At 40.0% G+C, this 14,784-nt stretch overlaps 1 protein-coding gene across 6 annotated transcripts in view; it reads right to left on the reverse strand.

The window, feature by feature from the left end:
* TMEM131L (transmembrane 131 like) overlaps positions 1–14,784 on the reverse strand; it is an 84,625-nt gene that overhangs the window by 20,461 nt on the left and 49,380 nt on the right. For 5 of the 6 annotated variants that reach the window (XM_065836622.2, XM_065836620.2, XM_071807779.1 and 2 more), the window contains 10 exons: positions 13,420–13,478; positions 12,947–13,055; positions 11,904–12,009; positions 11,100–11,253; positions 10,274–10,444; positions 9,902–9,971; positions 7,968–8,085; positions 7,088–7,229; positions 5,978–6,087; positions 4,240–4,312 (listed from right to left, as the gene is read on the reverse strand). In XM_065836622.2, coding sequence (XP_065692694.2) covers positions 4,240–4,312; positions 5,978–6,087; positions 7,088–7,229; positions 7,968–8,085; positions 9,902–9,971; positions 10,274–10,444; positions 11,100–11,253; positions 11,904–12,009; positions 12,947–13,055; positions 13,420–13,478 — 1,112 coding nt within the window. The remainder of the gene's footprint in view (positions 1–4,239; positions 4,313–5,977; positions 6,088–7,087; positions 7,230–7,967; positions 8,086–9,901; positions 9,972–10,273; positions 10,445–11,099; positions 11,254–11,903; positions 12,010–12,946; positions 13,056–13,419; positions 13,479–14,784) is intronic. The other variant, XM_071807778.1, reaches the window with a different exon arrangement.

The following is a 14,784-nucleotide window of genomic DNA, read 5'->3' on the forward strand; positions in this document are numbered from 1 at the left end:
TAGCACATCAGATAATGTTGTTTATTTGAGCAAGAGTTCATATTACTGCATTTATTATTATGAGGAATGTATTACTTCATTTTTTAAAAAAGCTTTTATTTGCTCAGATGGAAGATAAATTACATAGTGTCTTTCATATTCAAGAAATCCTGAAAGGCTTCATAACACAAGGAGATCCGACAGTATACTGATTGCATGGGGAAAAGTGACAACCACTACACCCTCAGCATAAGACTTACTACTTGATTTAAGTGAGAAAGGGACTGTTGGCAATTATGTTGATCACTGAGTCACTAGAAGCAAGCCAAAGTGAACTCCCATCATATTAATTGAAGATCACATCTACTAGAAGTTTACTAAGTCTGGAAATAATGTAAATTTTTGTAATTGTGTTTTTCAATACTGCTGTTTATCCTATTTCCCATTTTAAAAAATAGCCCTAAAACTTTCTTAAGTCTAAAACCAGTTCCAGAATACTAGAACTGGGGTCTCCTCTTAGAAAGGGGTGATCAGACACCTATAGCAGTCAAAACAACCATAAATGTTACAAAACGGGCTCTTGGCTTGGATGCTTTCCAATTCATGGCTGTTATACTAATGGCTTTCCCAATCTCTTCCAGTCCAAAATGCTTTTATTCTTAGTCTATTACACAAAAAAATAACATAAAAAAAGGTTTCAGAACCTGAATTTAACAGTCAATATTTATTAAAAGCAAACCACATACTGCATTTGCAAACTTCACCCTGTCACTCTCTACAAAGACACATGTGCACGTAGATGTAAGCCTAACAATCCATTACACATGTATATAAAGTGACTAGGGAAATGATGACAAATACAAAAATGTAAATATTAACAACTGGTGATTTGGTTAACAAGCCAAGACCCATCTCATACATGTTGAATACCTATCTAACCATACATGTTCCCCCTAGCTCTTCAAGTGTTTAATGAAAAACAGATTTTACACATACTGATGTTAACATCTACCGCTATTTTTCCATTTGGTCTAAAGAATGGTGTATGGGACTGTGGAAATTCATTCCTACCCATGTACTAGTGGAACTACCCTCTCTTTTTCAGCATGTGCCTACAGGCTAGGACTTCCGACCTGCTGTCTCCTCTCTTTTACAACAACTCTTACAACCGTTGCCAGAAAGAAAAGGTCAGTTTTGATTAATGTAGCAAACAATCTTTTCTTTTTATAAGGTACTAATCTTTCATTAAGGTCTTAAAGCATATATGCAGAAACATGTCTCTACAAAGGACATTAAAGATGTGGCTACAGCATGCACAAACAGCAAGGAAAATATGTCAGTCCTCAGCTTTGGCACAAACTGAAGCCTAAGAAGAAATTCTCCGGGTACCCTGGACAGTATTCTGGTCATCGGAACAAGTCAACATCCATGATACAGCATCTTCTCTATTTCTGTCACCCATGACAAAACACATCTCAGCACTGATGTGACAGAGTCAAGTGTTACCACACTCATGTTAAAAATGAGGCATTGGGAACCCGAGAGCACCATGACATTCCAACCTGAACCTGGGGGTTGCAATGAGACTGAGGTGAAGTGTAGAAATTCAGCCTTCACCTCCCTTGAACTATCGGACAGTATTTCCCGCCACTAAAAAAATGACCACCCAACTTCTAGCATTACCAACAAAAAAGCCTGATGCTTCATGGTCAACCTGGGGATAAATCTAAGTCACAGTATCACAGTATGTTTGGGATTGGAAAGGACCTCGAAAGATTATCTAGTCCAATCCCCCTGCTGGAGCAGGAACGCCTAGGTGAGGTTGCACAGGAACATCTCCAGGCGGGCTTTGAATGTCTCCAGAGAAGGAGACTCCACAACCTCCCTGGGCAGCCTGTTCCAGTGCTCTGTCACCCTCACCGAGAAGAAGCTTTTTTTCAAATTTAAATGGAAACTCTTGTGTTCCAGCTTGATCCTATTACCTCTTGTCCTATCATTGTTTGCCACTGAGAAGAGCCTGGCTCCATCTTCATGGCACTCACCCTTTATATATTTATAAACATTAATAAGGTCACCCCTCAGTCTCCTCTTCTCCAAAATAAAAAGACCCAGCTCCCTCAGCCTTTCTTCATAAGGGAGGTGCTCCACTCCCTTAATCATCTTTGTTGCCCTGCGCTGGACCCTCTCCAGCAGTTCCCTGTCCTTCTTGAACTGAGGGGCCCAGAACCGGACACAATATTCCAGATGGGGTCTCACCAGGGCGGAGTAGAGGGGAAGGAGGACCTCTCTCGATCTACTGACCACCCTCCTTGTAATACACCCCAGGATGCCATTGGCCTTCCTGGCCACAAGGGCACAGTGCTGGCTCATGGTCATCCTGTTGTCCACCAGGACCCTCAGGTCCCTTTCCCCTACACTGCTCTCTAATATGTAATTTCCCAACCTATACTGGAACCTGGGGTTGTTCCTGCCCAGATGCAGGACTCTACACTTTCCCTTGTTAAATTTCATCAGGTTATTCCCCACCCAACTCTCTGTCCAGGTCCCGCTGGATGGCAGCACAGCCTTCTGGCGTGTCAGCCACTCCTCCCAGCTTAGTGTCATCAGCAAACTTGCTGATAGTACACTCTATTCCCTCGTCCAAATCGTTAATGAATATATTGAATAATATTGGCCCCAGTACTGACCCCTGAGGCACTCCACTAGATACTGGCCTCCAACTGGACTCCGCACCATTGACCACCACTCTCTGGCTTCTCTCTTTGAGTCAGTTTGCAACCCACCTCACTACTCTATTTTCTAGACCACACCTCCTCAATTTAGCTGTCAGGATGCCGTGAGAGACCGTGTCAAAGGCCTTACTGAAGTCAAGGTAGACCACATCCACCGCCCTGCTATCATCCATCCACCTTGTTACATTCTCATAAAAGGCTATGAGGTTGGTTAAGAATGACTTGCCCCTGGTAAAGCCATGCTGACTGCCCCTAATGACCCTCTTATCCCTGATATGCCTTGAAATGGCACCAAGGATAAGCTGTTCCATTACTTTCCCAGGGACAGAGGTGAGGCTGACTGGTCTATAATTACCCAGGTCCTCCTTCTTGCCCTTTTTGAGGACTGGAGTGACATTTGCTTTCCTCCAATCCTTGGGTACCTCTCCCATTTCCCAAGACTTGGCAAAAATGATGGAGAGCGGTCTAGCAATGAGTTCAGCCAACTCCCTCAGCACCCGCAGATGCATCCCATCTGGACCCATGGATTTATGGATGGATGTCCAGACTATTTAACTGGTCCCTAACCCAGTCCTCATCGACTAAAGCAAACTCCTCCATTGACCTGGCTTCATCCGGGGTCTCAGGGGTACAGGGTTCCCCAGGACAGCCTCTGGCAGAGTAGACAGAGACAAAGAAGGCATTCAGTAATTCTGCCTTCTCTGTATCTTCTGCCACCAGGGCACCCACCCCATTCATCAGTGGGCCTACGTTGCCTCTGGTGTTAGTTTTATCTGCTATGTATTTGAAAAAGTTCTTTTTGCTGTCCTTGACCCCTCTTGCCAGCTGTAATTCTAAGGAGGCCTTGGCTACCCTAGCTGCCTTCCTACATCCTCTAACAGCAGCCTTATATTCCTCCCAAGTGGCCAGCCCCTGCTTCCATGACCTGTAAACTCTCCTCTTCTGCTTGAGCATACCCAACAGATCCCTATTCAACCACGCAGGGCTCCTGGCTCCCTTCCTCGACTTCCTACATGTGGGGATGCTCTGATCCTGAGCATGGAAGAAGCAATCTCTGAATGCAATCCAGCTCTCTTGGGCCCCTCTTCCTTCAAGCAGTCTTGCCCATGGGATTTCCCCTAGCAATTGCTTGGAAAGGCTGAAGTTAGCCCTGCCAAAGTCCAGGGTTGCAATTTTACTTGCTATTCTGTTCCTGCCACACAAGATGCTGAATTCCACCATCTCGTGGTCACTGCAACCCAGGCAGCCCCCAACCTTCACTGCTCCGACCAGTCCCGGCACAGCATGTGAACTGTGGCCTCTTCAAAAGGTATGCACAGGCATGCAGGCACGCAAATACTTCCACCCTATAGTTGTTTTCAAAACAGACTCAATTCTGAAAAACTGCAAAGATACCAGCCTTACAGACAATCAAGTAAACACCACTAAATCACTTTGAATAGGACTTGGGAACAACTCAGGTGTAGTGTAGCTAGAAGAGGCTTTTTCTAGCATGTCAGACCACTTTCATCAGAATTTGCCATCTTACCCTGTGAGAACATTCATCCATGAGCCTGAATTCAGTGGTTGTGAAATTAATAGCTCGTACGTTTATACCGAACCTACAAAAACAAAACAAAACAAAAAATTAAGTACTTCAAACCTAGTCTGTCATTGACTTATTTACTTATTATAAGCCTACGTTGACTTATTTTCACGTGCTGGTATTTATTCTTAAGTGAAGAATATTTTTACAATTGCATTTTGGCAGATGTGAAATACAAAGAATGTAGCTCTGCATTTCAACAGAATACACTACAACAGAATACACATTTCAACAGAATACACTACAAATCAATTTTATGTGGATTCCACACATTTGGAAAACAAACAAATGGTTGGGCATATTAGATCTCTCAGCATACAATATTGCAAAATACCACAATCAAGAAACACAATTTCTAAGCCACAGAAACACAAATGCCCCAAAGCTGCTTCTGTCCACATAACTGTTAAGAAATAATCATTATCAAGTCTCATTAATTTACTCAAATATCTGCTCATGATTTGTTTGGGACAAATTCTTATTTTCTTTCACATACTTTTCTAAGTGAATTCACTTACAGCAGTTGATTATTTGCCTGAGAGTAATTAAAAGCATTTGACATCAAGGTGTTAAAAATATACATAAGAAAACCAATAGGTAAAATTTAGATTATAGAGGACTAACGGACCTCCAGCCACCGAACTGGAAATTCACTAGTCATAACTTTCTATGATATTAGCTTAAACAGAACCAGTTAGTGGCTGTGATTTCTGGTAAACCTAGAAGATCTACAGAAATGGCAGAAACCACTAGAAAGAGTCTACGTGGAAATTATATTTAGTGTGGAAACAGATGCAGTTATTAATGCGAAAAAATATATATACAAACGTATATATTTATATGCACATACACATATGTGTGTAAAGAAATGAGGTTAAGGAAGCAATTACACAGGGATTTAGACCCCAAATAAGAAAGTTACACGTGAGTAGTCTCACTGGTTCCAACCAAGCAAATAGTCCTACCAACTACACAGCTTTTCTAAGTTGAGTGACAGCCAGGGCTCACTTTGGTGAACTTCAGTGCACCTCACCATGCCCCTTCATGCTGTTCATCTAACTCATATCTAGATTTCTCATTAGAGCTTCTCAGTTCTAAAACAAAGTTCAAAACAATGTAGAAATGCTTGTTCAGCTGGCCCTAAACATTTGTGGTGGGGTTCCTGGCTCTGGAACTGAACTTTTCTTCCTGCCTGTTTCCTCTCCTTCAACCAGGGTTTTTACCTAAGAAAAAGCTAAGGAGGAAACTTTTTCTGGTAGGAAGGTTCAATTACTTTCCTCCTCACTGGTGAGACTACAGACTCTGTAGGCTTCCCAAGCAGTCTTGCAGGGAGATGCACATGCCCAATTCTGCAAGTTGCTCCCCTCACCTGGGCAACTTGCACAAGCTTGCCCTAAGCCTCAGATCTTAGAAGACAATCAATTTTAGTTTACCTCTGGCTGACATAAGCTTGCTGAAAACAGCCTCAATTTGGTTTTATCAATGACCAGGTAAATTACAAAGTCATGTGTCATATAGGGAGCTGCTCTGAACACAGTATCTTCCAAAATGGGTCAGAATATTGTCCCCACTTAAGTTATGCTTTGAAAAATTAAAACAAACAATGAGGAACAATCATAAGGCATGGTGAATACAACTTTTAAAAGGGAAAGCAGTATCCTGAGATAGTTATACTCATTACCATTTGTTGAGCAGACTCAGTGAAGCTTGGGGGTCAGGGTAGTAAGAAAGAGGCAGAAGCTGCAACGTAACTGGGAAGGATGAAGGGTTTCTTAGTACGAAATATTTTACCTAAACAGTTTGGAGGGGAAAAGAAGAAGTTAAAAACTACACACTTAAGAACTGGAAGGTAAAATAATTCAGTACTGGCAATATGAACTGCATTTTCAAGGGACTTCAACCTGGCTTCTGTCTCAATGCAATATAATCTTATGTGCACAAAACTGCATGGAACAGCAGGACATGTTACCACAATACCATCATTTGCAAAAACAGCTGAGATTGCAGGAAGAATTGCATGTGCAAACATACAGAACTCTCCCGCCCCCCAAATGAGCCTTTCATTCAGATTTTGATTTAGGCAGGCAGACATAAACAAAGCTCTTCAGAGAAGAAGGTGAAGCTAGTGAGGTGCCACCCTTTCTTACAAAAGTCTGAGTGGAAGCAGGTTATACACATTACTATAATGACTGAAAATCAAATGGCACAAATGGAATATTAAGGTAATTCACAATATGTGCATATGAAAATTATCTCCATATGACTGGTTCTGGCCCAGACTAGGTTAGTAGTGATGAAAATCTGACAAACGAGAAAGACACAACTGTCAGTGCGGCTGGAAGACATGTTGCTCTGCTGATCTCTCCATTGATATAACTCACACAAATGTCTTACGCACTACAGAAGGCAGTGGCTTGAGGATGGCCATCCCATAACCACATGCATCGTTAATGGCAGTACATCCTATCCATAGTCCCTTGTTCAATTATTTTACCACAAGCATGTAACATATGCAATGATGCAAAGAAAGCTTTAACAACCACTAATTGTCACTTAAGACCTGCACTGCTTCACTCTTTTCCTTACATTAAAACATTACAACTAGGTAGCTAGAGAACTTAAGAAAGAGACAAAAGGACTGAAACCGGGTGTCTTAAATTAGACTTCAAAATACTGATCTATGAGCAGTATGAAAATACTAAGCATCACCAAATATTAACTGCAGACTTCATTATTTAAACAAGCTAAACAGACATCAACTCAGAAAAAGTGTAACAACCACCATCCTCACCATGCTACTTTTAAGTGCTGTGGCACTGAAGTTGAGCATAAGGCCAGGCTCTGCAGTCAATCGTGGCAAGAAAAAGGCAAAGAACTCCTCTTCAGGCTTCTTTCGGTGAATAAAGCGAGCTGATCCTAAAATACTTCGCCTGCTTTATTGGCAAAACCAGAACGCATTGTTAATTTTGTTTTCTTTTTTCTTTCAAACAGAGAACAAAAAAAGATTATGATTCTCCAGGACTACATCAACTTATTTTTCATTGAAAATGTTCCTCAGAAAAAAAAGCTGTAATGTAGTCGTAGAAAATCAGTGTAACTTATGTGCACTCCTTTAGTCTCTGCCACCTGCAACACAACTCTGGTTTTCACAGCTTTAAGTCCTCATTCAGGAAAGGAGCTGATATCACTGATGCAGCACCTCTACAAGAATTGCTCAGTCACACTGACTGCTTCCTTCCCAACATCCCCAGTATGCAGTATCCATTAGGCCGGGAACTACAAACCTTAAAACCTGTTCAAAGACTCTGATTCTGAAAAGATTGCTACACAATCTGTTGATGAAAGACTCATGCAAATCCATTCATGATCTGGTTAAACATGCTCTAACTGCTTTCACACCAGGCAGCTGTGGTGGGGTTAAAATAGTCAGAACTCTATTTACATAGTAAAAATTGGGCATCTGAACTGTATATTTATCGTTGGCAGTGCCTTGAAATGGGAGCTGGGGGTGCCTGGGGTGCTCTGAAACTTCAGGTGCTTCAAGACAATTAACTTAAGTGCAGTAAGGTAAAAAATGTTTGTTCTAATTAGGAACACTTCAGGAGAGAAATATTCTTTCTTACAACAGTGTACTGGCTTGAATTAAGAGCTGCAACAGATTCTGTACAGACCTGCAGGCTTCACCACGTCTTATTTTTTGCCATCTTTCGTAAAGTTCAGTGGCAAGCTCAGAATCCACATCCCAGGCAGAACGGTCCAGGGAGAGACTCTTCTGCCAAAGCAGATTTGCTAAAATGATAACAGATTTTTCATATTTTACAGAAATAACTTTTACTTCTTCCACCAATCTACTTTTATACACAAGTAACCAGTATCTGCAACAGGTTCTGACACAAAAATAAAAAAAGACAACCCACTTTTTCCCTTCAAAGCAAGCACATGTGAGGGTATACATATTATTGTCCATATCTGATTTGCTTCAAAAAATACATCTGCAAAACCACAGTAATTCTACATGCAAACAAGAGTATGGGTATTGCACAGGTTTTGGATGCTCTAGTAAGCCCTATTTCTGTTGCTATTTCTGATGGATGCCATTGAAAAGTAATTATGTTATCAGTAGCCTTTACACAGAACTCTCCACTGATGCCAATAACGTATCAAGACCATATTCTATTCTGCACATAGGGGTACAAAATTATAATATCACAGCACAGCAGGGAGCAAAACAAATTCCACAGCTCGCCAGAAATGGTGTTTTCAATTTTAGCTTCTCTTTTTGAGGTGCTGATACTTTTATCAAATTCTTCTCTAGATAAAATTGTAAAGCTTTGTATCAGTCCTAAATTAATACCTTTTATAAAGTTTGGCTCATTGGTTCAAGCATTTTCAAATATCAGAAAGGACTTAGGAAAGCAAATTTATTTTACAAGAAAGTACATGTACTTTATTTTACAATCCTTAGTATTTAAAGTAATCAATTGATGATGACTGGAATAATCCAGCTACAAGTTCTTTAGGTCAGTATTTTCAGGCTTCTGCACTAGACTTTTCTATTTAACAAGTACTAGTATCCTGTTTAGAAGGTAGAACATGCTATGTGTAGTACTAAAATGAAAAGAAAGTAAGCAATGAGAACTAGATGTATCAGCAACGTTCCTTTTTTATACATCAAAAAAAGCCCCAAAAGCCAAACACTTGCTTCTAAGAGATGTACCTAAGTGTGCATATGTATCAGTAATTCTTCAAGCCATGTGATTCCATGTCACCTCAATTCTCTTTTTTACTGACTACTACTGCCTTCTCTTATCCTCACATAAAAACACATTTTAGGAAATCATAATCTTGAAAACATATTCAGGAGAGGATTCAAACATTTACAGCCTATGGTACCCAGCTGCCTACTGAAATTCATCAGACTTGACATTCTTCAGGCAGTATCATGGTCATGTAATATCTAACACTTCAGTTCAGCCATAGACTTAAAACAGCTCCCAGCATTACCATATCTGGAGATAAATTCCTCACTTCCAAAAAGTATGAGACCCTTCTTTCTGTTTCACATGATGCAGCATTAATGATGCTGTTTTATAAGCCTGATAAACGGTGTTTTGCAGGTATCTATGAAATTATTGCTGTGAGAAACAGCTATAGAGAAGGCCTTCAAATTTAACCCTGATTAATGGCAGGATATTGGTCAACATTTATTTTTCATTTTTCATCAAAGACTTCCCACATCTGGACCCAGATTATGCACATTTTCTAATCACTTTGAGCTAGTTGACAGCTTTATCACTCTACTTCAACAGCTCTTGAGGATGTGCATATGAAGCAAGCAAGGAGCAGTTATAGGAGAGTCTTAAATTCAAAAAAAACGTTGCAAGACAGAACAATAGCTTAGGATGTGCTATGGCATTAGAGGTCTGAAAAAACTGCACAGTGTACTCAGTACAGGTTACTCAAAGCCATTTGTATAATCCCAGAAAAGTGGATGTTTTTGAAAGGCATAAAACTAAGTACCTGTATGAACAATCTCAGTATTCTCATTACAAATCCTGCTACATAAAATGAATTTTCTACAATAAAACTATGGTCAGATACCTACCTGAATCAGACTTTCCCAAGTAACACTGAATATCACAGTGGGCAATGGCTTCAAAATGAAGATCTCCCTGCTGGAAAAACAAAACAAAAACTACAACTGACCATATGATCAAAGTACAGGACAAATTCCAGTTTCTCAGTGCATAATTTGGATGTGACAAAGAAGAGAATTAAGGTTGCCCAGAGAACTGCAATTCCGTCACTGTTTAACTCTGGGGGCTTAGCTTCTCAAGCTTACAGAATGGTTTCAGAGAGTGCTCTGGTACTGAGTTTTTCTTCCAAGACTAAAGGACACATTTCTGGTCTAAGAAAGGGCCTGCTATAGTTTGGTTTGCAGTGCATAATAATAATTCAACACAACTGAACACAATACCTTGGACACAGTTGAATATATCTGCAGAGGTATTTCAAACATTACTCCCACATTTGTGGCCAAACAAATACTAGAAAGCACATTTGTTACAGTGTCTTTCACACTGAGCTTCAAAGAAAGTACATTCCAGCAACCTGGAGGTAGAGTCAGAGGTTCGGCAAAGTTCAGAATCTAAAAAGAATCAAACAACAACTAACTTAAAATTGGTACAGTATTTTTGTTGCAAGTGGTATCCTGAAGAATGCAAACTTTCTCTTCTTTCATGTTTTTGCTGTTATTACACACACATATGGCACTGCCCATAACTGATCCATACACTGCACATACGTAAATCTCCTATCTAAATATACGAAGAGTCAATTACATGCCTACATCATGTGCTTATTCATAAACCAGACTTCTCTGGTTTAAATCAAGCAATTGCACAAGTAAATTATTGGCTTTGCCTTCTAAACTTCAAAGCTCATCTATGTACTAAAGACTTCCATTACAGCGTATGAAGAAATGCTGAATCCTATAGAGTTCACACATGCAACAATTCTGAGAATAGAGCAATGGTCTATAATTTGATGCATCTGTAACTGCAACTCAAATGAAAGAACGGTTGCTAATAACACAAGGACAAGCTGGACAGTAAATAAGGTCTATCAAGAGAGCAAGCTTTTCAGGATCTAACAGCTAGAGTTGTACATATACCTTTATTTTTAACTGATTACAAACAGCTTTGAGATGACAGAGTCCTTCAAAGAATCTATTTTGTATGTCAAAGGACCATATCCTAAAATGAAGGATGAAACATTGTATAAAGCAGAACCAAAGCTTTTACCTTTAAAATGTTCTTCGTTTCTCTGGCTATGAAGACTTCATTCAGTCCAATACTGAAGTCAAAATTGTTTGTAAACCATATGGACCAAAATCCTGAAGTATTATGATGTGGTTCTATATGAAACAATGCTGCAGAAGGATCTATGTCAAAATACCTGTAAGTAAATACAGAAAAAAATAAATCCATCTCCAATTGTCCTTGAGCACACATAAGCGGTCCACACAAAAGAAGATCATGGCAGTATTCTTGCATAATGAGGCTCTGATCAGGTTTTAAGAAGAAAGAACAAAATTATTTTCCTTTGGAATACTTAAATCTAGTAACAGAATAAAAATTGACAAGAACCATGTAAGAGAGGTAGGCAGGTAATCATGTTACCCTCTACCTATGCTGTAGTACAACACTGCCTACTGCTTTGTAATTTGGTAACTTGGATGCAAACGCCAAAGAAAAGACTGAAGAAAAGACTTCACATTTTTTTCTATAACTATCTTGCTTCTGCATTGGATTAACAAGTACAGTGGAAATTTTATCACAGACTCTAAGTAACATTTATCTGATAGGAGCTGCTAAGCTTTATCTTTTTTACTGGCTATTGATATTCCTCCTAGACAAAATATGGAACTATTGCTTGAAGTGTGACAGGTGTGTTTTGGCAAACGACACAGCAGCAATAGGAAGAAGCCTCTTCATCGTCCTTGGAATTGTTCAGTGACAAAGCTAAACTCATGTCTTAAAGTAGGCTAAATAATATTATTCTTATAATATTAGTGAATGTTAAACAAAAATCCACTGCGAACCTACCCTTCCATCACAGGACAGGAAAGACAGGCTTTTAGTGTTGTAATGTCTTTCAGCAGATTATTCTTCCTGTTGTCAGCATTCAGACTTCCACTGTCACAGGATGCAGCTGGGTAAAGAACAGGCAGACAGGAGAATACATCAGCCAGAACAAAAGCCCATCCACAGTGATTTTCATGTGACGACGTGGAAGAATGCTACGAAGGGGAACACTTGATGGGTCCAGTTCTCACACAGGTGAGCAAAGCATCTAATTGCTTATGTCCTAATTTCCAGAGGTTCCAAGCCTTGCTTTAAGAAGTGTTTATGCATGCTACACACTTTCAAATATACATACAGAACGAGGCTGCAAAGCGCAACTATGTGTCACTGGCACAGCATTCTTACCAGTGCACACTGCCTCCTTCAACAAATGAAAAACTGGTCTGAAAAAAAAAAATCACTTAACATATAGTCCCTTCTTTCTTCTTATTTGCCCTTTTCTGCTAGGAAAAACAAGTCCCAATGTCATAACAAAACCAGCGCGTTTCATAAATGTTTAAAGTCTATGCACTGCAGTCTAGTGGTCAGAATAGGAAAGAAGCTGGAGTCAGGAATGCTCAAAAGTTAGTCTCTGCTCTTCCACAAACACACCTGGTCTCAGGCAAGCCTCTTCAATGATACTGCCAAGAGATGTCATAGAAAATGACCACCCAAGCACAATAGTCTTTTAGAAAATATATTGGAAACAGAAAAATAACCACAAATTATAAAAGGATGTTGAAAAAGCATACTCAATAATTATGCTTATTGTAAAATCAGCTAACATTTTAGCAAATGTTGTCTTCCCCTTTTTGAAATATGCATAGCTTAGAGCCTTCACTGGCATATGAGGAAGCATATATACACAAAAACTGTTCAAGCAATTAGCAGAAAAAATTCATCTTCCTTCCCAAAAAAGTCCAGATAAGTTTATTTTGAGATCTTTCAGGGCCTCCATCTGCTGAAAAAACTACCCTTTTATAATAAAATCCTGTTTCATCATAATATCTATATGCATCCTGTACCTTTACAAGAAACAGAAGCAACTTTTGTAAAGTTCGTAGATGACGAAGACAGCAGTACTGGCTCAAACTCCACAGGTGATGTGTCTTTTTGTGACAACTGCCGTATTTCCTGCATGAAGACAAGATACAATGATCCTTGAAGCAGTACTACCATTATTATTGTAGCTCCTGTATTAGGGCATCTTCTTGTCAGATTTGCAAGCCAATATTTGTCACTTTCCCACATCATCTAAATCAATTAATGGATTTTTATTCAAGTTAACAGCTCTTACAACTTTAAAAAAATCCATCACTGAATTAAAACTCATCATCTAAAAGATCTATTAGACCTTTGGGCACATTTTAAAAATACAGAAGCATGACATTTGCCACCAGCAAAATCAATCTGCTATTAGAGAGTAAGCAAGTGGGCTAATTAATTCCCCAATTAAATCCAGTGCCCTGAAGCATGGCTTCATGAAGCCCAGGATTACCTGTATATGCACAAGGCTGTTCCCAGAATGTAAGACGTACACATCTACTGAGGAATCACCTGCCCAAAAGAATGAACACAGAGGTTAGTTTACAGAGGATGGAAGCTCTGTCATATGACAAGCGTTCCCCATTTGAATTTAAAAAAATCTTTGTGTGACAGCTACCCCTGTATAAAGGAAGAACTATTCACATCTTGAGCTGGCAAATTATTTTATAACGGAGTAGTCTCTTGGATCATTTCACAAACGAGTAGAAATCCACTCAAGATTTTTGGTCACAAACATGAAGGAACGCATCAACAAGGAGATAATGAAAGAAGATTCCCAAGTCCAAAATGGAACACAACTCCTCTCTTTCTTACAGGCAGGGAGACAAGAGGCACAGCTGGAGGAAAAGAGGACAGCTAACATAGACACAGTTTTCTAAGTCTAGGGACCAAACCACCAATAGCAGGAGAGAGTCCAGTAAAAACTGCCCTGCATATGCAAGATGCTGGCTTGTCTGCTTTGAACAGCAGGCATTCTCAGGAGACAACATGAAGCTAGATTCAGTGCTCAACAACTTTTGCGCTTAAAACAGGAATGGTCTGATCACCTGGTGATGTAGTAACCTACTGATTGGTGCAACAGGAGATGGATGTAACAAGCTTTCACCAGCCAGTACAGTGGTACGGCTATATAGGTCACTGGCAAAGATAGGTTCCCATCCACAGGACACTACAAAGATGTAGAGGACCAAAAGAAGAGCAGCAGGACAGAACAAGACATGACTGTTGCGTCAGTGTGGTCATCATACTTCCATGAAGGACAAAGACCTGAGCTCTTGCCCTTGCTTATACTTGAATTATATCAGTACATGCAGGCTGGCATTAAAAAACATTCTCCCAACTCAACAAGTACAATTTCTAATAATAAGTGTGCTTTGCTCAGCTGCTTGAAAGCAAGACTACAGGTACCAACTTCCAAAAGAGGATTCAGCCCATTGATTCTGAGTAAGTAGATCCTCCATATACTCACAGCTGTGAGATTCAAAGCACATACTCCTCTCCAAGCCTTCCAGCTGGCTGGTTCCCCCATGCAGACCTTGCCTACCTGCTGCCCCACTCTAAATGCTAACACATGCCCTGTGCACAGACTGGCACAGCACCCTGTTCCCTTTTGTCAGGCCTTTCCTTCCCTCAGAACTACATCTCTCTCATTTAATTATGAAAATGGAAAGCAAGCAAGCCTTGCTGTTTGATATGGTAAAGCCACCACCAGTACCGATGGAACTTCGCGTCAACAAGTCCAAAGGGCTAACCCAATGAGGATTTATAATTGCATTATGTTTAATAGAAAAAAGCCTTAAAAGCATACTTGTAGTAC

The sequence above is a fragment of the Patagioenas fasciata genome, chromosome 4, assembly GCF_037038585.1.
Source record: "Patagioenas fasciata isolate bPatFas1 chromosome 4, bPatFas1.hap1, whole genome shotgun sequence".
In the NCBI taxonomy this organism is placed as follows: domain Eukaryota; kingdom Metazoa; phylum Chordata; class Aves; order Columbiformes; family Columbidae; genus Patagioenas; species Patagioenas fasciata.